The sequence below is a fragment of the Bombina bombina genome, chromosome 4 (genome assembly GCF_027579735.1).
Source record: "Bombina bombina isolate aBomBom1 chromosome 4, aBomBom1.pri, whole genome shotgun sequence".
NCBI lineage: Eukaryota > Metazoa > Chordata > Amphibia > Anura > Bombinatoridae > Bombina > Bombina bombina.
Genome location: NC_069502.1, coordinates 94,662,083 through 94,679,058, shown reverse-complemented (window position 1 = coordinate 94,679,058; position 16,976 = coordinate 94,662,083). Strand labels below are relative to the sequence as shown.

Genomic DNA, 16,976 nt, shown 5'->3' with positions numbered 1-16,976 from the left:
CTGCCTTGCAGCCTGCTTTGAGCCAGGCCCACCTAGCCAATTGTTGTCAGCAATCATATTTCTTTTAACAGTATTGCAAAAATTGTCAATCATCACTGTTTTGACTGTCATTAATCAGTCTTCTAGTGTCCTTGAATTGCATCTACCTCCTGCCTGCCATCCTTTTGTGCCAGGCCGTCTTGACAACTATTTACACCAATCCTAATTGTTGTCACAGTATAGTTACTAATTAAAATCAAAACAATCTTGATTGTTGATCTTAATCCTCATTTTGCTTGTGCCATTGAATTGCACTTTTCTACTGCCTGCCAGCCTGTGTGCCAGGCCCAACTATCCAATTAGTGCCAGCAATCATATTTCTTTTAACAGTATTGCAAAATTTGTCAATCAACACTGTTTTGACTGTCAATCTGCAGTCTACTAGTGCCCTTGAATTGCATTTTCCTCCTGCCTGTGTGCCAGTCCCAACTAGCCAATTAGTGCCACCACTCATATTTATTGTAACAGGATTGGAATTTTTGTTAATCATAACTGTTTTGACTGTGATTCTTCAGTCTCCTAGTGCCATTGAATTGCAGTTTCCTTTCTCCCAGCGTGTGTGCCAGACAGGCCCATTTGCCAAATAGTGCCAAACAATCATATTTGTTGCCACAGTACTTGTAAGTTGTAATATTTTTAAAAAATTAACAATTTGTGATTTTTAAAACATCTGTCTTTTTTGTTGTTGTCAGTCTCACAGCTTATACTGTGCCCACTTTCACAGTGCCACCACTCAATTGGTGTAATAGTATTGTTAGTGTCCATTTAAAAAAAAATGACAGGCAGAGGCAGGCCACCCCGCAGGTTCCGTGGTCATGGTCGTGGGGCTGTGATTCCTTTAGACCTAGTTGAATGGCTAACACAGGACACCCAATCTTCTTCAGCTTACGCTGCTAGTCCTCCTAACCTTGACACACCATCTAAGTCCAGCTGTGCTTTGGGCAGGTCTCAAGTGACCAGTGCCACTCCGCCGCCTGTCGCCACCACCAACACTAGCACCACAGCTGCTTCACTTGATCTGTCACAGGAGTTATTGACACATCATTTGGAAGAAATGAGTAATGCGCAACCATCATTGACAGAGGATGTAGATAATAGTGATCAGTCTCAGTCAGGCAGCATTACCGACATGGAGGTACGGTGTGATGATGATGATGATGATGATGTTGTACCCGCTGCTGCTTCCTTTCTTGATGTTTCAGATACAAGAAGCGGTTGATGATGATGTGTCGGTGGATGTCACGTGGGTGCCTGCTAGAAGAGAAGAAGAAGAGGGGGAAAGTTCAGATGGGGAGACAGAGAGGAGGAGGAGGAGGAGGAGGAGACGATTTGGAAGCACGGGGAGGTCGTCTCAAGGAGCTAGTGGCACAGTCAGACAGCATGCATCATCACCAGGGGTCAGCCAGACAGCACGCCGACGCCCATTAACGCATGCTGTTGCCACCACCAGAATGCCGTCATCGCAGAGCTCAGCAGTGTGGCATTTTTTTGTTTGTCTGCCTCTGACAACAGCGATGCCATTTGCAACCTGTGCCAAAAGAAACTGAGTCGTGGGAAGTCGAACAGCCACCTAGGTACAACTGCTTTGCGAAGGCACATGGTCTCCCATCACAAAGGCCGATGGGAAGAACACATGAGTAGAAGCAGCACACAAAGTGAAAGCCACCCTCCTCCTCCTGCTCCAGCATCTTCAGCCACGTCAACCAGTGCTGTCCTCCTTGCCCCCTCTCAACCATCCTCCACTCAGTCTCTCTTACGTAGCAGTTCCTGGTCATCTGCCCACAGTCAGGTGTCTGTCAAGGACATGTTTGAGCGTAAGAAGCCAATTTCTCATAGTCACCCCCTTGCCCGGCGTCTGACAGCTGGCTTGTCTGAACTCTTAGCCCGCCAGCTTTTACCATACAAGCTGGTGGAGTCTGATGCTTTCAAAAAATTTGTATCTATTGGGACACCGCAGTGGAAGGTACCTGGCAGAAATTTCTTTTCACAAAAGGCAATCCCAAACCTGTACTCTGTTGTGAGAAAGGAAGTTATGGCATGTCTGGCAAACAGCGTTGGGGCAAGGGTCCATATGACCACGGATAGCTGGTCTGCAAAGCATGGTCAGGGCAGGTATATCACCTACACTGCACATTGGGTAAACCTGCTGACTTCTGACAAGCATGGAATGCATGGCTCTGCAGAAGAGTTGGTGACACCGCCACGACTTGCAGGCAGGCCTGCTGCTACCTCCTCTACTCCTCCTACTCCATCCTCTTCCATAACCTCTTCCTCGGCTGAGTCCTCTTCAACTTCTGCGTCTTACTCCACATCTATGGCACCCCCCCAGCTCCCCAGGTACTATGCTACATCCTGGGTATGGCAGTGTCACGCAGTCTTGGGGTTGACTTGCCTGAAAGCGGAGAGTCAAACCGCACCAGCACTCCTGACCGCCCTGAACGCACAGGTGGATCAGTGGCTGACTCCGCACCAACTGGAGATTGGCAAGGTTGTTTCTGACAATGGAAGTAATTTGGTGGCGGCATTGAAATTGGGCAAGTTGATATATGTGCCGTGCATGGCACATGTGTGTAATCTAATTGTACAACGATTTGTCCATAAGTACCCAGGCTTACAGGACGTCCTGAAGCAGGCCAGGAAGGTGTGTGGCCATTTCAGGCGTTCCTACACGGCCATGGCGCACTTGTCCGATATCCAGCGTCGAAACAACCTGCCAGTGAGGCGCTTGATTTGCGACAGCCCGACACGGTGTAATTCAACACTCCTAATGTTTGACCGCCTGCTCCAACAAGAAAAAGCTGTTAATGAGTATTTGTATGACCGGGGTGCTAGGACAGCCTCTGGGGAGCTGGGGATATTTTTGCCAAATTACTGGACGTTCATGCGCAATGCCTGTAGGCTCATGCATCCTTTTGAGGAGGTGACAAACCTTGTCAGTCGCACCGAAGGCACCATCAGCGACATCATACCATTTGTTTTCTTCCTGGAGCGTGCCCTGCAAAGAGTGCTGGATCAGGCAGTAGATGAGCGTGAAGAGGAAGCGGGAGAGTTGTGGTGTCCATCACCCCCGCAAACAGCCGAATCAGCATTGCTTGCTGGACCTGCGGCAACGCAGGAAGAGGATTGTGAGGAAGAGGAGTCAGAGGAGGAATGTGGCTTTGAGGAGGATGAGGAGGAGGAAGACCGAGCACAACAGTCATCCCAGGGTGCTCGTTGTTGTCACCTCTCTGGTACCCGTGGTGTTGTACGTGGCTGGGGGGAAGAAGATACCATCAGTGAGATCAGTGAGGCGGAGGAACGCGACATGATTCGCTCAGCATCCAACCTTGTTCAAATGGGTTCTTTCATGCTGTCGTGCCTGTTGAGGGACCCTCGTATAAAAAAGCTGAAGGAGAACGACCTGTACTGGGTGTCCACGCTCCTCGACCCCCCGTATAAGGATAAAGTGCCTGAAATGTTACCAAATTCCCGCAAGTTGGAAAGGATGGAGCATTTTCATAATAAATTAAAAACTATGCTTTACACAGCGTATAAGGGTGATGTCACAGCACCACGGGAATGTAACAGGGGAAGAGATGAAATTAATCCTCCTCCTCCCACGACCACGGCGGCAAGGACCGGGCGCTTTCCTGACATCTTGTTGATGGAGGACATGCGTACCTTTTTAACTCCCATGCACCATCAGAGCCTTTCGGGATCCAGCCTTAGAGAAAGACTCAACCGACAGGTAGCAGACTACCTAGCTTTAACTGCGGATCTCGACACTCTCAGGAGCGATGGACCCCTTGACTACTGGGTGTGCAGGCTGGACTTGTGGCCTGAGCTATCCCAATTTGCAATGGAACTTCTGGCCTGCCCCGCTTCAAGTGTCCTTTCCGAAAGGACTTTTAGTGCAGCAGGAGGTTTTGTCACTGAGAAGAGAAGTCGCCTAGGTCAAAAAAGCCTTGACTATCTCACTTTTATAAAAATGAATGAGGGCTGGATCCCGAAGGGACTGACATTGGGCGATACATTTGAATAAAAAATGCCTGATGATGAGATGAGCTGACTTGGGCTACAATTGGTACACAGGCTGGCCTTTTTCTTTGGTTATAAAGCCGGAGGACTTGCTTGACTTATCCGCCAACAACTAGTGTTCAAGCCACAAGCTTTTAGGGCACTTTTTAAATTTTTTACAAACATCAATTTTTCTGGCCTCTGCTACAGCAGTTGCTTCAACAATACCCATTTTTTTCAGTCATTTGTACATTCCTAATTTTTCTGGCCTCTGCTGCAGCTCTGTGGGTACAAAACTCAAATAAAAAAAATAAGGCACATAACACTAGTGATTAAACTGTTACGAATTGTACAACTTAGCATTAGCAAACCACTCATATCTGTTGGACCATTAAATTGAACGCAAAATGCCACAAATTTGAAGGAGGAGGACCGACCAAGCATCTTTATCCGTCTCTTGGTTGCTCTAAATTATCTCCGTGTTCCATCTATGCCATACCTGTACTCTATTGTGCAAAAGGGTTGCATAAGTGGTGTTTCATGCTGTTGTGCCTGTTGCGGGTCGTGGCCCATGGTATAAAAAGGCTGAAGGAGAATGACCTGTAATGGGTGCCCCAGCAAATTTTTAGAAAAATGTTCCTGGTTCCTCTCAATTATCTCTGGGTTTCTAAAATGGATGCCATACCTGTACTCGCTTGTGCAAAAGGATGGCATATGTGGTGGTGTTTCCTGCAGTTGTTTCTGTTGAGGGTGCTGGACCCTCTTATAAAAAAGCTGAAGGAGAACGACCTGGAGTGGGAGTCCAAGCATGGTTTTTGGGGCTATTTCACTTTTCAAAAAAATTATCTGTGGGTTTCTAAAATCAATGCCGTACCAGTACTCTATTGTTCAAAAGGATGCCATATGTTCTCTTTACTGCTGGTATTTTGTTTGAGGGTCCTGGACCCTCTTATAAAAAGGACTAAGGAGAAAGAGGTGTACTGGGTGTCCACTCAATTTTTTTTTCTATTTCACTTTTGCCCAAAATTATCTCTGGGTTTGTAAAATCAATGCTGTACCTGTACTCTATTGTTCAAAAGGATGCCATACGTCCTCTTTCCTGCTGGTGTTTTTTTTGAGGGTCCTGGACCCTCTTATAAAAAAAAGGCCGAAGGAGAAAGAATTGTACTGGGTGTCCATCAAATCATTTGTTTGATTCAAATTCCCGGTTGCAACAAATTATCTCCGGGTTTCTAAAATCAATGCCTTTCCTGTAATCTAATTTTCAAAAGGATGCCATATGTCCTCTTTCCTGCTGCTGGTTTTGTGTAGGGTCCTGTAGCCTCTGCTAAAAAAAGGCCTAAGGATAAATAAGTGTACTGGGTGTCTAATCAATCTTTTTTTAGATTTCACGGTTGCAACAAATTATCCCAGGGTTTCTAAAATCAATGCCTTTCCTGTAATCTATTAGTCACAAGGATGCCATATGTCCTCTTTCATGCTGTTGTTTCTGTTGAGGCTCCGGTAGCCTCTTATAAAAAGGCCTAAGGATAAAGAAGTGTACTGGGTGTATAATCTATGTTTTTTGAGATTTCACGGTTGCAACTAATGAATGATCTCTGTGTTTCTAAAATCAATGCCTTTCCTGTAATCTAATTTTCAAAAGGATGCCATATGTCCTCTTTTTTTTTTTTGCTGAATAATCGTTTTTACTGGGATGGGATAAAACAAAATGGAAATAAGTTGTCAATTGTTGTACTATAACAAGATTTCTGACAAAACAGGTACAAAAAGTAACAAAATATTATGAATCAGAAAGTTGTAACAAGAGGGACCAAAGAAAAAAAAAAGACCCTACATCACTGGGCAGCTGGATAACTGAACTGCAGCACCACACTCCCCACATTATAAGACATAAGTAACACTGGGAAAAATACTTTTACTTGAAATACATACTGATAACTATGTTAAAGTAGTTAGATATACCAAACTGGACTTGTATTGATGAGGAATGAGTGCTTAAGAAATACAACAATTACATTTTTATAACCTTTTTTGTCCCCCCACTTTGAAAATTTACAGAATTCGCCCAGTTTGTCTCTTGCATCCATGCTTCTTTTGTTTGAATTCACCACTACTAGATCAGATTCCTTCTAAAGGATAAATTCCATTATGCAAAATGAGTTGTAATTCACAGAACGTGGTTTGTTTCCTTTTGATGTGGAAATTTTTTTGTTTGTTCTTAGCAACAAAACTGCGTTACTTCCTTTAAGGGGTTGCGGGCTTGCCTGGAATCTGAAGCGTCACATAATTGGACAGAAGTGGACAGGTTTGTCTACATATTTTACATTTAATAAATCCACCTGTTTGGCAATAAGTCAAATATTACATCTACGATGTCTTCACCAAATCGTAGACATAAATATGGAAATCGTCATCAAATTTTATGAAATAAACAGAGGGTTTGGCTTCCACTTGGTGTATTACCATGCCAGTCCTTTTTGAGCCATCTTCTTTGGCATACTCCACTTGCTTTCCTACAAGGCTGTCCACAACTTCTCCTGGTTCTCTTTCTGCTGGAGGGGAATCATTAGGGTCTGGCATGATGCAGAGATCTCCTTCTTTGTAGTCATCTAATTGCTGATACATATATAAAACTGGGTCCTTCTCGTAGGTTATATAAAACCATGTGTTCATTATGGGAGCTCTTGCTAAGACCATTCCTCTCCACTCATCCTTAGAACCATCTTCTGTTTCAAACATGTGTTCAACAGCTTTACCAATCATTGCTTCTGCCAAGTGAGCATCACTAATTCGAGATGAAGCAACTCTATCTGGAAGAACTTCAAGAGCAGACACTCGATCGTCCTTGTGGAATTCTAGTCCATAGACACAATCAAATCCATCATATTTAATAAGATAAAGGGATGGGTTGACTGGCACTTGATCCAATACAGTTCCTTTCCATTGTGTTATTGGGCCACTACCTTCTTTCCAACCATGCTGTATTCTGCAACCTACAATATTCCTCCGGGGCTGGGAAATTGGTTTGCTTGGACCAACATTATTTTGATGCTTCTTGTGAGAAGTCCTTTTTTTCATCATACTGGCAGACACAGCTGCATGTGCTGCATCACCTCTGGCTCTCTGACCTGCTGCCTTTCCGAATGGGGTCTTCATTCATCTGTGTATAAAAGGGCAGCAAAGCTGCCAAACTAGGGTAAAAATACTATTCCTCCAATTTCCCTTTTTTGTTCCAGTCTATACAAAGAAACTGTGTCCTTTTAGTCCACCATCCAAGCAAGATTTCTGTGTTTCAATCCACAGCAAGTGGTTCCGATGTCAGGCTACTCCAACCTGAAGAGTGCTGCATAGACGTAACATTCAGGTTACTACACAGTCCCTCCAGTCCTTGTGATTTGTTGCAGTACTCTGTCTCAATGATATTTTTTTTAGTGTCCTAACCTCCTCCCTTTTTTCTGCCTGCCTTATCCTTCATAGGTTTTGTCGGCAGCACTAACAGCAACTACCGCCTCAAGCTCTCCTGCTGAACTTCCAGACCCGGCCCATACCCTCACATTCCAGTTCCTCGTTTTCCTTCGTCCTTGGAACCCCTCCCCCCGCTACATTTCCTCTGCCAGATCCATATGTCCTCTTTCATGCTGCTGGTTTTGTGGAGGCTCCGGGAGCCTCTTCTAAAAAGGCCTAAGGATAAAGAAGTGTACTGGGTGTATAATCTAATTTTTTTTAGATTTCACGGTTGCAACTAATGATCTCTGTGTTTCTAAAATCAATGCCTTTACTGTAATCTTTTATTCAAAAGGATGACATATCTCCTCTTTCATGCTGTGGTTTCGGTTGAGGCTCCGGGACCCTCGTATTAAAAAGGCCTGAGGATAAATAAGTGTCACGGTGTCTAATCAATGTTTTTTTCTAATTTCACGGTTGCAAATAATGATCTGTGGGTTTCTAAAATCAATGCCTTTACTGTAATCTTTTATTCAAAAGGATGACATATCTCCTCTTTCATGCTGTTGTTTCAGTTGAGGCTCCGGGACCCTCGTATTAAAAAGGCCTGAGCATAAATAAGTGTCACGGGTGTCTAATCAATGTTTTTTTCTAATTTCACGGTTGCAAATAATGATCTGTGGGTTTATAAAATCAATGCCTTTACTGTAATCTTTTATTCAAAAGGATGACATATCTCCTCTTTCATGCTGTTGTTTCGGTTGAGGCTCCGGGACCCTCGTATTAAAAAGGCCTGAGCATAAATAAGTGTCACGGGTGTCTAATCAATGTTTTTTTCTAATTTCACGGTTGCAAATAATGATCTGTAGGTTTCTAAAATCAATGCCTTTACTGTAATCTTTTATTCAAAAGGATGACATATCTCCTCTTTCATGCTGTTGTTTCGGTTGAGGCTCCGGGACCTTCGTATTAAAAAGGCCTGAGCATAAATAAGTGTCACGGGTGTCTAATCAATGTTTTTTTCTAATTTAACGGTTGCAAATAATGATCTGTGGGTTTCTAAAATCAATGCCTTTACTGTAATCTTTTATTAAAAAAGGATGACATATCTCCTCTTTCATGCTGTTGTTTCGGTTGAGGCTTCGGGACCCTCGTATTAAAAAGGCCTGAGGATAAATAAGTGTAACGGGTGTGTAATCAATGTTTTTTTCTATTTCACGGTTGCAAATAATGATCTGTGGGTTTCTAAAATCAATGCCTTTACTGTAATCTTTTATTCAAAAGGATGACATATCTCCTCTTTCATGCTGTTGTTTCGGTTGAGGCTCCGGGACCCTCGTATTAAAAAGGCCTGAGCATAAATAAGTGTCACGGGTGTCTAATCAATGTTTTTTCTAATTTCACGGTTGCAAATAATGATCTGTGGGTTTCTAAAATCAATGCCTTTACTGTAATCTTTTATTCAAAAGGATGACATATCTCCTCTTTCATGCTGTTGTTTCGGTTGAGGCTCCGGGACCCTCGTATTAAAAAGGCCTGAGGATAAATAAGTGTAACGGGTGTTTAATCAATGTTTTTTTCTATTTCACGGTTGCAAATAATGATCTGTGGGTTTCTAAAATCAATGCCTTTACTGTAATCTTTTATTCAAAAGGATGACATATCTCCTCTTTCATGCTGTTGTTTCGGTTGAGGCTCCGGGACCCTCGTATTAAAAAGGCCTGAGCATAAATAAGTGTCACGGGTGTCTAATCAATGTTTTTTTCTAATTTCACGGTTGCAAATAATGATCTGTGGGTTTCTAAAATCAATGCCTTTACTGTAATCTTTTATTCAAAAGGATGACATATCTCCTCTTTCATGCTGTTGTTTCGGTTGAGGCTCCGGGACCCTCGTATTAAAAAGGCCTGAGGATAAATAAGTGTAACGGGTGTGTAATCAATGTTTTTTTCTATTTCACGGTTGCAAATAATGATCTGTGGGTTTCTAAAATCAATGCATTTACTGTAATCTTTTATTCAAAAGGATGACATATCTCCTCTTTCATGCTGTTGTTTCGGTTGAGGCTCCGGGACCCTCGTATTAAAAAGGCCTGAGCATAAATAAGTGTCACGGGTGTCTAATCAATGTTTTTTTCTAATTTCACGGTTGCAAATAATGATCTGTGGGTTTCTAAAATCAATGCCTTTACTGTAATCTTTTATTCAAAAGGATGACATATCTCCTCTTTCATGCTGTTGTTTCGGTTGAGGCTCCGGGACCCTCGTATTAAAAAGGCCTGAGCATAAATAAGTGTCACGGGTATCTAATCAATGTTTTTTTCTAATTTCACGGTTGCAAATAATGATCTGTGGGCTTCTAAAATCAATGTCTTTCCTGTAATCTATTATTCAAAAGGATGACATATCTCCTCTTTCATGCTGTTGTTTCGTTTGAGGCTCCAGCACCCTCGTATTAAAAAGGCCTGAGGATAAATACTTGTGTAACGGGTATCTAATGAATGTTTTTTTTTATTTCACGGGTCATATAAATGATCTCTGGGATTCTAAAATATATGCCTTTCCTGTAATCTATTATTCAAAAGGATGACAGTACTACCAAAATACAGCCAATGAAGGGCCTTAGGAAGACTGAGCCAAGGTTGGATTGTAGTATTTGGTTAGGCTAATCATGATGGCCATGTAGACCACCACCACCGAGAGTCCTGGAAGTAACATGGATGAGATGAAAGAGCTAAGAATAGTAGAACTTGAAACAACAGAGTTAGCCATGGGTGTTAGTGCAAAACCGCTTGGCTTTTTTTTGGCTTTGGGTGCGGCTATTCATGCAGGCCATATAGAGCTGACAACATTCGGTGTCGTATCAGCTATTAAACTAATAAGAACAGTACTACCAAAATACAGCCAATGAAGGGCCTTAGGAAGACTGAGCCAAGGTTGGATTGTAGTATTTGGTTTGGCTAATCATGATGGCCATGTAGACCACCACCACCGAGAGTCCTGGAAGTAACAGGGATGATGAGATGAAAGTGCTAAGAATAGTACTACTTGAAACAACAGAGTTAGCCATGGGTGTTAATCCAAGACCGCTTGGATTTATTTTTGTATTGGGTGCGGCTAATCATGCAGGCCATATAGAGCTGCCACCATTCGGTGTTGTATCAGCTATAAAAATAATAAGAACTGTACTCTCAAAATACAGACAATGAAGGGCCTATGAAGACTGAGCAAAGGTTGGATTGTAGTATTTTGTTCGGCTAATCATGATGGCCATGTAGACCGCCCATAACAGGGATGAAAGTGCTAAAAATAGTACTAATTGAAACAACCAAGTTAGCCATGGGTGTTAGTCTAAGACCACTCAGCTTTTTTTTGGGTTTGGGTGCAGCTAATCATGAAGGCCAGATAGACCTGCCACCATTTGGTGTTGTAACAGGTATGAAAATGCAAAGAACAGTACTACTTAACACAACCTACTTACCATGGGTCCCAGAGCATATGTTTGGTTGTTATATTTTGTAAGGGTAATCATGCAGGCCATATAGACCTCCACCGATAGGGTGAGTATGAGTAACAGCTATTAAAATGCGAAGGACATTACTAATTAACACAACATAGTTACCATGGGTCGCAGACCAAGAGCAGATGTCTTATTATTATATTTTGTATGGGTAATCATCCAGGCCGTATAGACCTCACCAAATAGGGGGAGTTACAGAGATTAAAGTGCTAAGAATGGTAGTACTTAAAACACAACCTAGTTAAAATAGGTAGCAGACCACATGTCTTATTATTATAATTTTTCAGGGTAATCTGGCAGGCCATATAGAACTCCTCCGATAGGGGGGGGAACAGGGATTAAAGTGCTAAGAAAAGTACTAATTAACACAAGCTAGTTGGGTCCAAGAACGCATGTTTGATTATTAGAATTTATTAGGGTAATTATATATCTAACAAATCTATCTATTTCTCTTCTATCGATTCTATCTAACTATCAATCTATGTATATCTATCTATCCTATCTATCAATCTATCTTCTGTCCGGGATGTTTTGAGACAGACACTTTGGGAATGTTAGTTGGTTTAGACCCATTATGGCTTAAAAGCAGACTCTGCATAAACTATGTAATTTTCCATGGGAGTTTTGCCAGGGATCCCCCTCCAGCATGCAACAGTCCAGGTGTTAGTACCCTTGAAACAACTTTTCCATCACTATTGTGGCCAGAAAGAGTCCTTGTAGGTTTTAAAGTTCGCCTGCCTATTGAATTCAATGGCAGTTTGCGCGGTTCGCGCATTCACGAACAATACCGGAAGTTCGAGTCCGCCGTTCGCGAACCGAAAATTTTAGGTTCGCGACATCACTATTTATAAATAATTTACCTCTCTGTGGTAGGGAATTTAGTTAATTGATACATAATAGATACAAATATATAAATTTGATTGTTTCTATTTCGAATATTGAATAATTAGAATTTTGCAATCTGCAAGCCCTGCACCGACTCAAGAAGCCTCCACGTGGGAGATCTCAACGGCAGTCCAAAGCAGCAAATAAGGTAAAATCCGCACCACACATGGCCACGCCAGCATTAACTAGTTATATTAGTTAATTGTCTAGTGTATTTATATAATACTTATTAACTGCTGCTGTGTATTAGGCTTAGATTTAGGCAACTGTGCTAGAAAAGGGGGGGGGGGAGTTCTCTCTCCTAAGCCCCATTTAAAACACTTGAAATGAGATGTAGGAATGATAAAAAAACAATAACAATTTACAGTGTGCTTGTGCTTACATGCTTGTATGCTGAAATGTCTACAAGGCATATGGCTGCTAAATTAAAATTGCAATTGCAATTTTTCCTATATTTAACATTGAGTGGACTAGTAACTATTACCTCTGGGCTAGTAGCTTTTGACCCCTGACTAGTAAACTATATATATATATATATATATATATATATATATATATATATATGTATATATATACATATATATAAACTCTGTTTAAAATACGCCTACAACATAAACTTATAGGAGACGTGTTTTCTCTTGCTGTGCACACTTTACGCAAACATTTGACCAGCCGGTTATATTGGGTGTTTTACTCATACACACTGTTGATATACTTTCACCCACTCTGCATAACATAGACGACCAGTATTTCATTGTGGCTTAGTACTGTATTAACACTATGATGGTTTAATATATATTGATTTCCCCTGGGGCGAAACACTCTCTTAATACTGCATGTGTTATATACGTTGTTTTCCATTCAGTTAAACACAATGTATCAGTATCATTTCACACTTCATTCAACTGTTCCCAGTCTTATCGATACCAGAAAGCTATTTGGTTTCATATCCCCAGCCTTACATGTTTATTATCCATGTGAACACAATGTTTTACTTGTATCAAATTGCAGGTGTGTAGTTAACATTCTTTATATGTTGAATGTATATATCGAAGTCTTTTTTCACTAGAAGGTCACTTTTATGAGGTGTTGTTTATGTGTTTAAATTGATTAATTGTTTAACCACCTGTAATATATTGCTTAGCAATTAATTTTGGCGTTTTTTTTTAGCAGGGGGAGGGGTTCTGTATGTGTATACATGTTTGACACTTTGTATTGTTCTTTGGTCTGAGGAAGGGGACGTTTTCCCCGAAACGTCACTGCAAATAAATTTACTTTTGTATTTAAGACCAGAGAGGGCTGTCTTTTGTACATTATATTATAAACCACATTCTAGCACCCTGGCATTTGTGATACAGTCTGTGAGAGTGCACTTTTTCCAGCATCCTGTTTTCAACCACCCTGTTGCACCCACCTTGAAGGTAACACCGGACCCATCACTCTGCTGTCTTACTGGATGTTATCTTACCCACCATTGCATTCACCACGGTGGAGGTATTCTCTAACTACACATTTGCTAACACTGCATTTGATACATACAACATGGAATCAGTGGATTAACCCAAACCACACCTACTATCCCAGCAGACATTGAAGGGGCAGAAACACTGTCTTTAAGTGAAACGGATGCCGCACGGATACTATTTGACAATTTATTACCGGATGAGCCTACTGAAAGTGCTCTTACAATTTTTCACCAGATATTGAGGCTTAAGAAACGTGAAGTAGACTTGAAATTACATGGCATCTACCTGTCAGAGTACCACAGAAAGAAACTCATTCCAAAGGGATTTAGGATCAACAGTGTACCCACCATTGGGAGGCAGTACCCCGAATTCTGTAAAAAATGGTGCGCAGTACTAAACAAATGCTCACTGGACCTGATACTCCTGGTAGTTGAAGAAGTTAGAAGCCTACTGCAGAAGTCAAAAACAGAGCTGGAGAGCCTGGAGACATTAAAGGGACATACCCTGATAGAAGATCAAACTGATAATTGGACAGACAAGATCACCACACAACTTTGTGAATATAATAATGCCCTGGTGGCATTCAAGAACAAGAAATTGAGGTATGTGATGGAAGATTATAAAGAGAAGAAAGTGTATAGATGGACCCTGACACCTGAGGAACGTACATACTACCAACCGAGAAGACAGCGACGTCAGAGAGTATACACTCACTGCCAGCTAAATAAGGTGGATACAAGCTCAGGATCAGAATCAGAGGGCAACTTAAAACAATGACAGGGGAATGTGAGCAATACTATTGAACAGCCTTTTTTAGGGATCACCACCCGCTCCAGAGGCAGAGGCGACGACCGCACACCAGAAGGAGCGGGATATGGAAGAAGACCCCCATTCCCGCGCAGACGGAGGAGAATGTGACTGTAAACCTAAGTAAACATATCCTCAGCGCACAAGAACAACATGTACTTAGCAAAGGCCTGTCTTTTGTCCCAACTACCGCTACTAACAAGTTCCACATGTGTATTGACTCTATGCGGTTCCAGAGACTATTAAAATTAGGAGATTTCTTTCAAGGAAAGACACTGGAGGACACAGGACATCAGTTCAAAAAGGCCAGTACCTTTGATCCACCTACGACGAACCCTAGTATTCGCACATACACACGGATCATACAACAAACATTAGGTGAATATACCAAGACACCATCAAGGAATAATATGACCCCTAATGACTGGAAAGCAGTACAAAGCCTAATCAAAGACACTTCCATTGTCATCCGCCCAGCGGATAAGGGAGGTGCGATTGTGTTGCAGGACTACAAAGATTACAAAGATGAAATCATGCAACAATTGGCAGACACCAATACCTACATGGCACTCACAGGAGACCCTACAATTGCATATAAGCGCAAGATTGACGCACCAATTGAAAGAGCAGCTGATAACAAGTGGATTGACTCTAAACTGCAGGAGTGGCTGACTACTCAGTATCCAATTAGACCTATCCTGTACACCATCCCCAAAATACATAAACAGGTTATACCTCCCCCGGGATGCCCTATTGTATCAGCAAGGGGATCACTGTTACAACCGCTGGCTACCTATGTGGATGCATTATTACAACCGTTGGTGTTAAACATGAGATCATACCTAAGGGACTCCTTTGCTCTCATTACATCTTTGTCAGCATTGACTGATATACAACCAACTGACGTCCTAGCCAGCCTTGACGTGGCTAGCCTATACACAATTATCCCACATAACATTGGTACTGAAGTGGTAGCTAAAAGCTTGGATAAACACCCTTTCGTGGGACCACCTACGGCGTTTATTATTGAGCTTTGACCCTTTGTCTCACCCTTAACTACTTCAAGTTTGAAAAGAAATTCTTCTTGCAACACATGGGGACAGCCATGGGTTCAAATATGGCACCAGCCTTTGCCAACTTATATATGGAACATATAGAAATGGAGGTGTTCAAGGTCTACAACAACAGCCAGGTGCTGTTTTACAAGAGGTATTTAGATGATATTATGGTCATCTGGTGTGGCACACTAGAGACATTCCATGAATGGGTTAAGGAACTGAACAACATAGGGGGACCGGTGCAACTCAAGGCTGTGGCCAGCTACAATGATACAATGAAGTGGATTTCTTAGACCTTAGAATATTTAAAACAGACAATGGACTGGGCACCACACTCTTTAAAAAGGAGGCAGATCGCAACACGTTATTACATGCTTTCAGTTTTCACCCAAGGTCATTAATAAAAGCCATCCCAAGGGCACAGATGATGAGAGTCTCAAGGAATAATACATCTGCACCCCATAGGGAGGCCCAATTGACTAAATGGAACAACGATTCATGACGAGAGGCTACAACAGGGCCTTAATCAGAGAAGCTAGAGCTGGTTTGGAAACCAACTATCAGGATGAGGAGAATATCCCTAAGTGAATGAACTTTGTCACCTCATACACCCCATCCACAAGGACTCTGGGGACCACCCTCAGAGGCGAATGGGACATAGTGAAATCAGACAGAACATTGCAATACACGGATTTTGGACCTCCAGGGATTGCTTAAAAGAGAGGTCGAAACCTGAAAGATATATTAATGAAAACAGATCCAGTGGCATGCTACAGCAAAATTATAACCAGCACCAAGAAGGGGTCCTTTAAATGCCCCAGTTGTGTCACCTGCAACGCGATGCTCCAGGGAGCCCACTTTCGGCATCCACATACTAACGAAAGATTCGCCATCAAATACTACCTTACCTGCACAACCAAGTATGTCATTTACATGCTTAACTGCAATTGTGACCTTTTTTATATTGGCAAAACCAATGATGATATCAAGAAACGTATGGCGAATCACAGAAGCACCATTCGCACCGCCATCCATAAAGGTGTTAGTGACCAACCAGTTGCAAGACATTTTTTGGAACATGGTCATACTGTGGCAGACCTGAGATTTACCCTGATTGATCATGTCCCCCCTTTATCCCATGGGGGTGATAGAGGGAAATTACTACTGAATAAGGAAGCAGAATGGATATTTAAATTGGACACCATCCATCCAAGGGGCCTAAATATGGGTATTGACTGGCACTGCTGTATATGATCCAGAAGCTATACCCACTGAAGCCACTCTACCCCTGGTACTGTTGATCCTTAACAAAACATAAGGGACTCTGTTAGTGACTATGACACTGCTATGTGTATATTATCTACCTTGTTACTATTGAACATTTGCTTATTGACATTTGACTTATTTATGGATAGAGGATCATTTTCTTGTACAGATGCATTGGTAATATTGCCACAGGGCCCTGAAGTTACCCTTTTGACTATGACATGGGCATGCCCAAAACACACCCTCTAACATAAGGGCTTATATTCTCTGATGATAGTACTAGTACACGGGGTTAGGTGAACAAATTTCAGTGTTAACATTGCAAACTGTGTACCCCTATTAAGGGTTAATATGTAACAGCAAACAGTTACAGTGCACCCTCTTAACCAGTATGTTGCAATATATGTTACACGTACATCATTGTTAAGACATGGGCTTGTCACTACCACCGTATCAGATTACAACATTGTTTTTGGGGGCGGGGATACTACTA

General features: G+C 42.0%; 1 protein-coding gene across 2 annotated transcripts; it reads right to left on the bottom strand.

Annotated features, from left to right (window-relative positions):
• Window positions 1-6,282: 6,282 nt before the first annotated feature.
• LOC128655260 (spindlin-Z-like) lies at window positions 6,283-7,194 on the bottom strand. 2 transcript variants are annotated; one of them, XM_053708924.1, is made up of 2 exons: window positions 6,958-7,194; window positions 6,283-6,654 (listed from the first exon to the last, which is right to left on the bottom strand). In XM_053708924.1, the coding sequence occupies exons 1-2, from the start codon at window positions 7,192-7,194 to the stop codon at window positions 6,406-6,408; spliced, it is 486 nt and encodes a 161-aa protein (XP_053564899.1). In that variant the 3' UTR covers window positions 6,283-6,405. The 2 variants fall into 2 exon arrangements, with proteins under 2 accessions (XP_053564899.1, XP_053564898.1); XM_053708923.1 differs by having other exon boundaries at window positions 6,283-7,194.
• Between the last annotated feature and the right edge of the window lie 9,782 nt (window positions 7,195-16,976).

What these genes read in the sequence shown, in the direction of transcription:
- LOC128655260 (XM_053708923.1), bottom strand. Translation starts at nt 7,194, where the DNA reads ATGAAGACCCCATTCGGAAAGGCAGCAGGTCAGAGAGCCAGAGGTGAT.